The sequence below is a fragment of the Archocentrus centrarchus genome, chromosome 1 (genome assembly GCF_007364275.1).
Source record: "Archocentrus centrarchus isolate MPI-CPG fArcCen1 chromosome 1, fArcCen1, whole genome shotgun sequence".
Classification (NCBI taxonomy): domain Eukaryota; kingdom Metazoa; phylum Chordata; class Actinopteri; order Cichliformes; family Cichlidae; genus Archocentrus; species Archocentrus centrarchus.
The window spans coordinates 14,385,187-14,398,205 of record NC_044346.1 but is presented as its reverse complement, the minus strand read 5'-3'; the positions used below and the strand labels follow the sequence as shown (position 1 = coordinate 14,398,205).

At 42.2% G+C, this 13,019-nt stretch overlaps 1 protein-coding gene across 1 annotated transcript in view; it reads right to left on the bottom strand.

Annotated features, from left to right (window-relative positions):
• The window catches only part of znf827 (zinc finger protein 827), a 75,045-nt gene extending 62,848 nt beyond the window's left edge, over window positions 1-12,197 (bottom strand). Inside the window, 1 exon segment of the mRNA XM_030743280.1 lies at window positions 11,888-12,197. Within this exon segment, the coding sequence (XP_030599140.1) occupies window positions 11,888-11,930 (43 nt within the window). The 5' untranslated portion in view covers window positions 11,931-12,197.
• Between the last annotated feature and the right edge of the window lie 822 nt (window positions 12,198-13,019).

Genomic DNA, 13,019 nt, shown 5'->3' with positions numbered 1-13,019 from the left:
AAGAAAACACAGAGCGGCTCATTTATTGTTCTGTGGATGAATTTGCTTCTTGGAGTTGTGGATATTTTGTGTATGTTGTGTGTGTTTGTGAAATTGTAGTTTGAAAAACAACAACAAAAAAATATATAAAGTTATGATATGGATGGCAAACATACCATTCACGTTTATATGTTGTTGACTTAAACGTTGCTACTGAATCCCTGACATAGCAAAATAACAGTTTCCCAAAATTTGAAGAGGTTGTGGTTTTTAAAAACTGGATGTCAGTAAGTAATCTTCTAATCCAGATAATAATAAAACTACCAACCAGCCGGAATTGCCATTTGGTCAAGCAGGTATGCAAGGGGCCAACTTTATTTCATTTTATGTTGCAATATACCATTTTTATAGACCACCTTTTCCAATTTGTATTGCTATAGTCTACTTTTAGTCATCCTTTGGGTTAGTTGGTGCAATATGGCTTTAGTCTCAGTACAGCTGTCCTCTATGCAAAAACTAAATTTATGAACCGTAATTTAATGCTCCATTTTTTTGTGGAGAAAAGCCAGATGGCAGGTCTGTGTGAAGTCAGCCAAAACACAAACCTTTAATTTTTGGAAAAATCTCATAAGCAATTCAAAAGCATATCCTTAACAGCATCCTTATTATTTAATTAGGAATAACTGACCTAAGAACAATATTAATCAAACTCATTTTAGCTCATGGGCCACATACGGTCAGCCCAATTTGATCACAAGTGGCCGGAAATATTGCATAATGTTCTATTTATACTATTTTTAAAGTAAAGAAGTACAAGTGTGTTCTGAAAATGTTCACATTTAATACACTATCTACAATTTCATTTACAAACCAGATGACAAACCACCTGGAAGAAACAAAGTCCAGTTTCAGCAGCATTTTCAGTTTTTCCACAGTCAGTCAGTCTGATGCAACTACAAAGAAATGCTACTGTCATAACTCAAACACACACACTGGCCCGGCTCCTTAGTTTAACCACTGTTACTAAGGTACGGTACTGTATGACAGATCATGGGTAATGTCTTAATGAGTTGGACCTCTGACTTGGATTGATTACATTTAGGAACAGGGTTATTATAGTTGGCTAAAAAACTGTGGAAAAAAGGGTTTGGTTAACTTACATAAAATGCACTGAAATGATATTAGATCTCTATCCAAACTGACATTAATATATTGATAAATACATTTTATTTCATAAAAAAATTGTGTTTGTCCATGTGGTCAAAGCAACTACGGTGCAAATATTTATTGAAAATATGTCTACTTATTGTAGATAAGCATTTAGACTGTATTATACTGAACAGCTTAGGTCTTGCCCCTGACAAATACAACCGAGACGTACAGTAATAAAAGCAAATATATAATAATAAAAAACTGAAACTAAATATTTCTGAACAATAAAATACTACACAAAAACAACCACTCTTGCAACTACATGAACCTAAAACATTTAAAATTTTAGTGCTTCCTGGTGCAAAGTGCAGTGAAGTGAAAAGGCCCAACCAGACTTTCAATGACGTAGTAGCTCATCTGGTTCACGATCCAGCCCAATTCACAGGTTATTGTAATGTGTGAAGTACAGAAAGAAAGTGATAAGTTTTTGGTCATCGGTTGGTTATTGGCTGTATGGCACAAACTCGTGAAAATTAAAATCCATTGAGAAGTTAAGTAATACTCGATTCTTATGAAAACGGAAAAGTGCCAGTAAGATGACCAATATGACCTTGACACTGAGCAAAATTTGAGTGAAGACCCATTAGGTGATAACTAAGCAGGTTTTACTAAAATTTGACCAATACTCTAGTAGGAGTACAGATGGACAAATGGGTGGACAGTGGTCCTCAGGCCAGATGAGCTCAAGATTTATGTTTGACACACTCGATCTGAATGATTTAGTTCATTCAGTGATTTAATTCTTGGTCGTGTGAGGAAGAGCTGTTCATACTCAAAGATTTCCATCATTCCCTCTCATTGGATTAGACATATGTCAATGGCCACATAAACCCACACATGGTAGGAAAAGTTTTTTTTGTTTGTTTTTTTTGGGGGTTTTTTATACACGCATGTGGGTCGAACAGTGCACATCGTTTTCAATTATTATTCCTGTAAACAGCAGTGCTATTTTGTCGTAACTAATTCCATTTAATTGCCACAACCAAATACATTTTCTACAATGCCACAGTTGCTTTACAGTGTTATACTGTATGCAGGCATTAGTGAGTAATGCTAAAGACACCAAAATGATTAGATCACTGCAGCTACTATGGAGAAATACTTTTGCAGTATCTTAATTTTCAAATTTGCAAGAAATTTGGAACAGCACTACAACTCCTCAAATAAAACAGATGAATTGCTCATGCATTTGCTTTTCCATAAAGCAATACTGTTACAAATGCAGTGCACACTACTATTTCATGTGGTGCTGAAAAAAAACAACCAACAATAATGAGCCACTTGACACACAAGTCAGACGCCACCAATTTTTCTTCCGATTAAAACAAACTAACCTCATTCAACCAAGACGTGCGTGTGTTGCGCTAACTTTTAGAAGAAGCCAGGGTACATTCTTTAGAACAAGTGTGAAAAGAACAGGCCATCATCCTGTTGCGTAGTTTTCTGGCATACTGAAGCTCCTCACAGAGGTGATTGTGTGTCTGTGGAAGAGAAGTGAGAGAGCGTAGGAGGGTGGAAGGTGGGAGTGTGTACAGCGTCCATGTATTGTTTGTAAATCACCCTACTGGCAAAAGGGACACTTGGCTCTATAGCAGCCAGTCCACCCAGGGATACAAAGCAAGGTCTGGTGGGAGGTGGGGGCAGAGTGAGAGGTAATTCTATATGTGCATGTATGTATGTAAGAGGACAGTGTGTTAGAGCAACGGAGACAGCATCTATTAGAGACACTCAGAGAGGACGGCAGGGGAGAACGAGCAGAGGAGCGAGGAGGACGAAAGGGGAGGGAGGGAATCTTGAGAATAGGGGGTGGGGAAGGGGGGGTGGGGGGTCTTTTTTATATGGTGGTATTGGTTTGAAGGCTGTTTGGCAGAGGCGCCCAAGGCAGTGCTTGCTTGGATTTTAGCCTGTCACTTAGGACAGGGACACTAATCAGGATTGGTCCCGGTTCCTACCCCAGGAAAAGGGGAGCACTTTCAGACCATTACTTAAAAATAAAAAAAATTAAAAAAGGAGAAAAGAGGAGGAGAGCAAGAAAGAGAGAAGAATTGCTGTAGCACAGCAGGAAATGCTAACCGCTAACCTCATTTACATGCAGGTCCAGGGAGAATGGGGGGGGGGGGGGGGGGGGGGGGAGCTTATTCCGTTTCCAATCTCCATGTTAAATGCTGGCCAGGGCAGCTGATGGGAATGAGAGGCATTGTTCGCCCCATGCTGCTCTTCCCCTCTCTGTTACACCAATACCTGCCTCTCTTTCTTTGTGGCATTTAAAAAAAAAAAAAAGAAAGAAAGGGAGGCATTACTTTAATAATTTCAATCTCAACCTGAAATCTATATGAACCTTATGAGCTTTGTATGCGGCTGTTTACTTTGTGCAGACTGTGTACTGCAACCAACCCTCATAGGTCTATCTGTTCTGTCATAACCAGGTTGTGACCTGAGGCTGCCGCATTCAAAGCCATCCTTCACCCACTGAGTCTGTTCTGTGGCATAATGATTGCTATGACAACCATCACTTAAAGCCACGGGTAGGTGGAGGAGAGATGTCAGCTTCTCGTCTACTCTTCTGATGATCTCATTTCTGGCTGGCAGGTACAACAAGGTCAAACCACTGAAACTGGAAAAGTGGCTGCTTGCTACATGCAAATGACACAACCGAGTTTCCAAACAATTACACTGCCCTGTCCTAATCGACGTGGGGCTAAGCTGTGAGAACCACAAGGTGGGGGGATTTGAAAAAAAAAAGAAACAAAACAACAAAAACAAAACAAAAAACAAAACAAAATAATAATCTCAGGGGAGTCAGAGAGAATGAGCTGTAGAGGGAGGGATGGCTGTCTTTGGCCAGCTATGAGCACAAAGTCTGGCTGTGCGTGCCAAATGAGGTTTTTAAACGGTTTTTCTGGGAGGATTTGTACTAATCTAGAAAACCTTCTGGAGGAAGTGCAAATACATCTGCCGCTGACCACTCCCCTGTAGAGTACGAGGGATTAATGACATGGCAATCTGAACCAACATGGACCCCAGTCAAAACACTAGTGGGGTGTGGGAACATACGGGCAATTATGAGCTGAGCCATCTGATTCACTCTTTTTAACATTAGCTTCCCACATCCAATCGCTCGTTACTTTACTGGACTAATTTGTCCAGCTTAATTTGTTTCTACTTACAGTTTTGGCTTCTTTAAAGGTGCCATAAGCCACTGGACTCTGCACTCAAAAACATCCACTTATTAGCTAATCTCATTAGCATCATAAGGGCAAAATCAAGTGAGCATATGCCCTTGGTTAACAATGAAAGGCAAGATATTTGTTTGAATGTGCCAGAAGATGGAACGATTACAGTATGTACAAGGAGAGCTTCTCTGCAACACCGAATTAGTCAAGATGTTCATCTGCAATTTCAGCATCATAAATAACCTCACGCTGCACCAACAATGGCTTTCTCAGAGATGACATCACATCAGTGATTTTAACTTCTCAGGATTTTTGTCCCACAGCCAAACACTTCCACTCCCCCTTTTAGAGGTGATATATTGTTTCCCTAGAGAGCTGTCACTGTCTTATGGTCTTACTATCCTGTGCCTGTGGCAGCCACATCCCCTCCTCCTCCTCTGTACTTTTAATCTTCCTATAAAACTGATCCTATGTCCCAAAAAGCTGTAAACACACAGCTGTTAGCCCGGCTAGTTGAAGACATTAGCCTGTTGTCTTGCTCGTGTCTGCCCAAATGTGCAAAGACGAAAGACGTCCGAGGCAAATGGAGAGAAGGGTTAGCCTGGCTGGTGCACTAAAGGCTAACTGGAGCCAGGCTGTGCTTAATAATATCTGTGCGTGTGTGCATATGAGGCCTCCTGCCCTCCTCTACCCACACAGGAAGTGAGGTCATCCCGTAGCACTGTGCCGTGCCGAGTGCACTCGGCAAGGGTGACAAAGATCAACATGTTGGCCAGCCCACTAGCAAATATACACACACTGAAGACCCACATTGAATTACTGCATTTTAAAAGGCAGCTTTGTGAACAATTAATGTGTAATATGCATAAGCAGCAGGTCTGTATAGCCAGTCCAAAAAAAAGCAATAACCCAAGCAGAATCCACAGGCGAAAAACTAAAATCAGATGCCACCTTGTGCCAAAAATATTCCCAATTTCGTGCACTTGTTAATGATGTACCACATGCTCAAAAAATTCTTCACAGCCCGCAGGGGGGTGGTCTTTCTTTTAAGACAATTGAGGAAGTTCTTTATCTTTCAACAATGCAATTTAAGTGTCTTTCTAGGAGTGAAACGTGAGACAGAGGCAAACAATAAATCACATCCCTGTTTAGAGCAGGCGTCTGGCACGACTAGCCAGCTTCAGCTCCCCAGACCACCACCACCACCTCCTCCAACGCCGCCTCCTCCTCTCCTCTCATGCTCTCCATCCCTCATGCCTGTTAAAGGCTTGTCCTGCAGGGCCTGGATGCACTTGTGTGGTACAACAACAGAGAAACCGCCCAAAGCTCTTAACAGCTCTTCCTCTCCACTTCCTCCCTCCCTCCATCTCCACTGCTACCACCACCAGCTCCTCTCTCCCTCTCCACTCTGCTCTGTCTTTCCCAGCTGCACCGGCGAGCTGTTCCGTATGAACTGCTGCCAGCTGAAAGCCTGCTACTCCTGTGAGATTGCTATTACTCAGTGCAAGCAGGGCTCTGCGTAGCCAAAGGGCTGCTCTCCGAGCTGTAGATCTCCATGTTGTGACTTGTCAACACGGGAAAAATCGTTACCAAGGCTGAGGCACTTCCATTCCTCACAGAGGGGGTTCTGATTGCGACCAGGCAGACAGGCAGGTACTGTACAGAAGTATTAGAATGACTACTGATTTTGTGCTGCAGAGGACTCTCTGCTCAGAGAAAGCACTTTGAAATGATTAGATAACACACATCTGAAAAAGAAAATACCTTTCCAAGTTGACCATTTCAGTGGAAGTTTTTTTTTTTTTCCCCCATGTTACAATTTGAACTAAACTTTGGTACACTGCACCAGAATTTATTTTTAAAATTGCCAGGAGACAACTTACATACCACAGACTGGAACAGTAAGTATTTTAATGCTTCTTTACCATCACTGGTAAATGCATTTCTTTACTATTAATTAAAACAGCCTTAATTCTGCGAGCAGCAAGACTAACCTCTTACAAACACACATAAACACACTCAGCTCTTCTGCTTGAAATGTTGCTAAATCATATTAAATCAGCTGGGGAGACCCAGGCATGGTTGGGTGCGTACCACTTGGGCACAAATGCCGTCAAGCAGCCAAGTCCCCAGTTCGATTCCCAGCCAAATGGGCCTTTACTGCAAGTCATTACCCTGCTCTTTCCCCCAGACTTCCTGTCTCTCTCCATTACTCCGACCCCCCCCCCCCCCCCAAAAAAGGGCATGAATTGTTAAAGAAAAAAAAGATTTTTTTCCCCTCTTTCTCAAGAATATTTAATAAAAGGGGAAAAAGGGATGATATTTATGTAATCTTCCAAAACTCTGATATCTCCTAATCTCCTATAGTTTGAGCCAAGGTTGCACATTACAGCGAAAAACCTAAGATTTGGGGAGCTTTTTTTTTTTTTTAATTTAATTTAAAAACAAAAAAAAAATTCTAAACAAAACTCTAGAGCTTTTTTCTGCATGAATACAATGACACTTATTCCCACCACCAAATAGTACTCTCTAAAACAAAAACTGCATTACTAACAATGCTCCAATCACACTACTGTGTGTATATGATACTTCATCATTGTAGGACAGTGAGAGCTTTTGTCACATCCTTGAAGTGCAAGTGCACACAGTCGTGTATTTACAACCTCTGGCATTTGGTATCGTTATCGCCCTTCTCAGTATGCAGTCTGACAAAAACAAAGAGATGGACTTACACCTCAGTGATTCCCCCCATTCATTTTAAAAAAAGAAAACCTGCACACAGACATACACACTTGGGCCACCTCAAAAGACTTGGCTAGTATAAAATAACAATTTGCACAACATGTGTAAGTGTGTCTACACCCTCCACTCGTCATTGTGAGATGCTTTAACTAGCTAGAAATCCACAAAGATCCCAGCAGGTCTTCTAGTTTTGGTTTGACTGGCTTGTTGTAGTGTGGGTAACAACCGTAAGTACAGTCAGTCTTCTAAAAAAAAAAAAAATAACGCCACCAGATTTCTTTAGTCACATTATTACCCTTGAAATAATAACATGAAACAGAACACTTGTGCATCCTCTTATCATACTGTAGTTAAAGAAATCATGGCTTGTGGCTTTGTGACTTGGAGTTTTTGTGATTTTTGATTCCTGGATGGGTGATAAAAATCTAATTAAAAAGAAAAGAAACTAAGTTATTTACAAAAAATAAAAAATAAAACCTCCACTGTGCTTTACCAATGTGATACTGACCAAGCTACTTGACCCTGAGTGTTAAGAGTTTTCAGCTGATATGGATGCATTCAGCAGGTCTCCAGTGACAAATTTAACTAAAATTTAACAGAAACATAATACCCAAAAACACTCACTTAATAATGTAAGGTATTAGTCTGGTAATATAAAGACAGTTTAATGTAAAATAAATGGGCTCAGCATTTCAAATGATGCTTTCAATACAACGTGAAACAGAATTTTCACTGCGGGTTCATTTCACATTATTCTCAAGTAGCAGATCCACACAGAGTTTTGCTTCTTAAGAAATGTTTATTTTTTTTGGAGTCTGTGTACTTTGCGCCAATTGTCTGAAGCAGCAAATAAGGTTAACATTTGGTATAAATATTGATCCTCACCCTGAGGCTTAGTTACTTCTTTGAAACCAGGCCCATTAAACCTTGCCCAAACTCACATCACTCTCAGTGTTTTTCTGTTACTATTAAGTGAAACACAAAAGGCAGAGTCCAGCCTTTTCAGTGAATGCGAATGCTCAAAAAAAAAAAAAAAAAAAAAAAAAGAGAGAGCAGGTTTCTGTGCTCTCAAAGTATACAGTGAGAGAGGCGTTCGTCACCTTTCCCCTGCCCTATAATTCATTTCTAAGTTAAAGGCTGTGTATCATTACTCGCTTGAGCTCTACTCGCCCAATGCCGCCAGTGCACCCAAGCCTCATCAACTTGAGGGGCAGCGGTGGTGATGTTGGGGTGGGGGCGGGGGGGTTCTTGGCAGAAATTCCCCTCAAATTTTATGCCAAGAGCGAAATGGAAACCTCCACTCATTTTCCTTTCCCCTTAATCCAATGTTTTCAAGCCCCAGCCCCACCAAGGTCATTATAATCATAGCAAGTGGAAGGTAGCCAGTGACCCGCCATTACAGTAAGCTCCAGAGCCACCCAGTCAGTCAGTGATTGGCTGACAAAGCGGAGTGGAATTCTGTCTAGAAATGTTCAACGCAACTCCATTTTAGTCGACGATACACAGGGCTGGACAGAGAAGGCTCCACCCAGTCACTCAGGATGGAACTCTTTTTTTTTTTTTGATGGGGCTCTTCTTGATTCTTTGAGAAGCACAAGGCGGACTGACCTAAGGAACGCAGAAGCTGGAATACGGACAATTAGGGACAGAGTATGGCAAAACGCAGCTTCACATTTTTGAATGCACAAGGTCACATACAAAATATTTGAACTTCTAAGCATTTTAACCTAACTTTGAAACCCAAGTAATAAGGCAGCAAAATTACACACACAATAACACAGCACAAGGTCATAAAGAATGGCTGTTTTCACTGTGGCACCAAAGGTCATGTTTACTTGTCAGAGTGAAGGCGCCATACTGTACTGTGACCTCCATAGCCAGCTTATGTACCCACAGACACAAACACACACACACACACACACACGCAAGAGGTTGTGTGTTCACTTTCATACACTTTCACATGTGCGTGCCATGCACACGCACTTAAAGAATAGTCTCCACTCACAAGCTGTGCCACAGACAATAGGACACAGTGCACACTGGGCAGCACAACCCATATATCTGGGTCTGTGCTAAGATAAAGCACCTCCAGCATTAAAGCCAGTGTATTAGCTTGCCCTTTTTCACCACAGATGAAGAGATTTGAAGCTCGATATTGTGCTCGTTGGCTGGCACACCACCAGGGTGTTGTTGGCTGAATAATGAAAAACACACAGACTGACAGCGAATGGCATGGGGTGACACTTCCATTCTAGAGTGGGAAGATCCAAAACAAAGCGCAAAAAGCTTCTGACAAATTCATACTTTTCTGTGACAGTTTGTTGACTGAGGAGGGAAACAACTCCTAAATCAGAAAAGGCTTTCATTTAAAGCCAGGAACAGGCACAGCAGTGCTCCAGTACAGTGCCTACACGGGAGCGCATGGTTTCAGATACGTGGGTGAAGAGTATTTTTGTTGCAGGCCAATTACGAAGCAGCTTAATTGAAAGGTTGATGTGCTCAAAAGAGAGAAAATACTGGGACTTCTTGTGTTACCGACTATACATAATCACATTGTGCCAAATACAGCTTTTATCACTAAACTGTGTACCTTCTGAAACAGAACTTGTCTTAAATCATGAATCTTAAGCAATCCCTTTCATTCCCCTTGTTTGGATCTTACATTTTAATCAGTCCACTTCTCTGATATGTTCACAGTTCATTTAAAATCACAAATTATAACAAATATTTGCATTTTAAACTAAAACTCCATCCTTAAAAGCCAGTTCCTTTACATTAATGCCCTTTTAAAGTCTTTATTGTAACCATTCAATGCTCAGATGGTTTAATAGATATTCAAGTGCTACTGGCCTCTTGCCCACCCCCCCCACCCCCCCCCCCCCCCCACAAAAAAAAACAAAAAAAAAACCCACAATTTATTTGAATATATATTGCAAAGTGAGTCAATGCACCTGACCAAGACTACAGATTTGTTCATATTTCCTGGGAAAGCCAAATATAAACTCACAAAAGTACAGTGGGCTGTACAGTACAAACCTCTCTTAAGGAGAGAATCGCAAAATGATGAATATACCTAACAAAAAGGGTCCCCTCTCATCTCACGTGTGAAATTAATGTGCCACTGCTTGCATTTCAGTATTACAGTGCACGCTCGAGGGACGTCATGACACACAGACTTTTGTAAACGATGAGCAAAACACACGCTGTGCACAGGCACCGTTTAAAGACCCCCTTCATGTGTAGTGATAGTAAGCAGGCTGCTGCGGATTCTTTTCATTTGTATATCATGCCCCTGCTCTGTGCACTTCATCCATGTGACTTACACACTCCTTATGCAGCACATCAGTGAGGACTCACTGTCAGTCAGGTACACACACACACACACACAGAGTCCCTGCACCCACTGTCACCTAGTCTCCACCTCTATGCCTCCCAGCCAACCACTGCAATTTTCCAAGTTCAACCCTAGGTCAAACACCTGAACAGTAGATCAGTTAATATTAACAGTGAAAAAATGTGATCTGTGCTGGTTATACCAAAGAGCTCTCCAGGTCTGGTATTTAAGAAGTGAAGAAGAAGAGTGTCACAAGCAAAATACATCAAGCCATCGCTGATGTAAACATGAATCACTCAATTATTCATTACATTTACATAGCAATATGACTAATTGTACTCTTTTGCTTACGCATAGCTCAGGCAGAAATGATTAAGAGCAGAATAAATGCCACTCTTGGATAAATCCTTTAATAATAGTTGTCATTTGGCCACTAACGTCCCAGCAATCCTCTAGCGGCCAGAGCGTGTCACTGCAGCTTTTCATTATCTGGACCGATAAAGGCGCAATACGAACATCCAAGATACGGAGGGTCAAACGTACAAAAGTAAACCAAGCTGCTTCCAAATACAGCTACACGGGATTCATAATTGGTTTCTACAGCGGCACAGCGCTACTGTAAGAACTGTAGTAGAAGCACAACTGTCGTTTCCTTTTTCTAACCGCGTTATTGATCGTAGTCTGTCTGCAATGAATGGCTGCAAAGAGAAAGGGGGGAAAAACCCTGAACTTCAGGTGACCGACCATGGCTCTGACATAGCCTGCATGCAGACTGGGAGGGGTAGAAAAAAAAATTGCATTGCCTTGGAAAAAAAAGAAAGGAAAAAAAAATTCACCTCACTTTTTTAAAGTCCACGACAAACAAGCGAGAACAAATTCGGCTCTCCGATGGGGAGCTGCAAAACTATGAGGCGGAAAGTTAGACCTTTATTGCCGAGGAAATGAAGTTTACCGAGCGTTGCTAGATAGCGCTATTGCTAACTAGGAACACTGGAGTACGGGTAGCCAGACTCTGGCTTGTCTGATCCGACTGACCCTTCATTTTATTGCGGCCAGACTCCCAGATCCTCCCCTTTCTACCCGAAAAGCGACCTAGCAGAGGCGAACGCATTATCGAAAACGCTCGGCCGTTATACCCCACACACACGTACGCTCTCACACACTCACACACACACACACACAACCGACACATATGCCAACTGACCGCAACCTTTAGCGGAACCGGACCTTTATCGATTATACTCTTATTAAAGCCACGTATCATTTATCCACTCACTGCCTGGGCTAATGTTACCCATCGCCTACAACATGGCTGCCTCGCTTGGACCTAAAAAGGGAGAAATAACCTACGCCGAGTCTTTTGTCTGTTTCACCTCTTTAACCCTAAACTACTGCGCAAAACACACGGAGAGCCGTTAAAATTGCACAAATCGAGTGAACGACTTACGTGAAGGCAGGCGCTTGGGTTGCTCCTGCTTCCTCCTTGGCATTTTCCCCCGTTTTTAATCACATTCTCGTCCTTGTTTAGGGATAAGAAGAAAAAAGGTTTTTCCCATTGAGACTGGAGGCGCCAGTGATGGCAGGGACTTGGTCGTGCACCTGGCTTTGCTCGGTTTAAAGAGTATTGTTGGGGAATGGGAACACAGGCGGAGGAGGTGCCGCTGTTGTTGTTGCCGTGTCTTGACTATGGCTGCTCTCGGTGCAAGTGTGTCTCCGAGCCCCTAACTAACACTAATGCAGGGATCAAAGGGCAGCAACAGCAGAGCAGGCAGACACACGCGCGTACGCACGCACGCACTCACACTCACACACACTCTCTCTCTCTCTCACACACACGCGCGCGCGCGCGCGCTCTCTCTCACGCACACACACACACACACACTCAAACGCACTCTTGCGCGCACGCACACATCGGAGGAGCTCGCCCCCGAGAGCAGCGTACAGACAAGGTGCCCCCAAAGCTTTCAGAGTGTATTACTGAAAAGAAAATATATTTGAAAAAGCAGAGACATAATTCGGCGGAGTGGGCATATTGATGGAGTCGAGTTGCATCAAGGGAGTCGATGCAATTTCCTTCCCGAAATAAATAAATAATAATAAATAAATAAAAATACCGAGCGACGATAATGTATGCAGTTGATGCAAACATGAATGCACATCTCAGCTCTGACCGCTGCGAAACACACAAATCAGGGGCACGTTAACATAAATTTAGAGCTCCGCAGATAATTTTACCACTAAAACCCTGACCTAAATCTTTATCTCGATTAAAAATTAGTTATCAATTTGCAACACAGTAAAAGTTAAACACTGTAAATAAATATTAGAAGGCTCTCGTTGAGTGGAAGACTACGTTTAAAACGTGGCTTTTGCAAATTTACACACCCGAAGCATGCTGATATGTGCAAACGGTTTAATGCATTTGCATCAGCAGTGATATCGTGCACTCTTTAAGGGGGGGGGGGGGGGGGGGGGGGGGGGGGGGGGGGATACATTTTAAGCTTTTGGCTTGACATAGAGAAAAGTTTCTTCTAGGTGTTCTTTTTATTTCATCACAATTTGCAAACTGTATAAAAAGT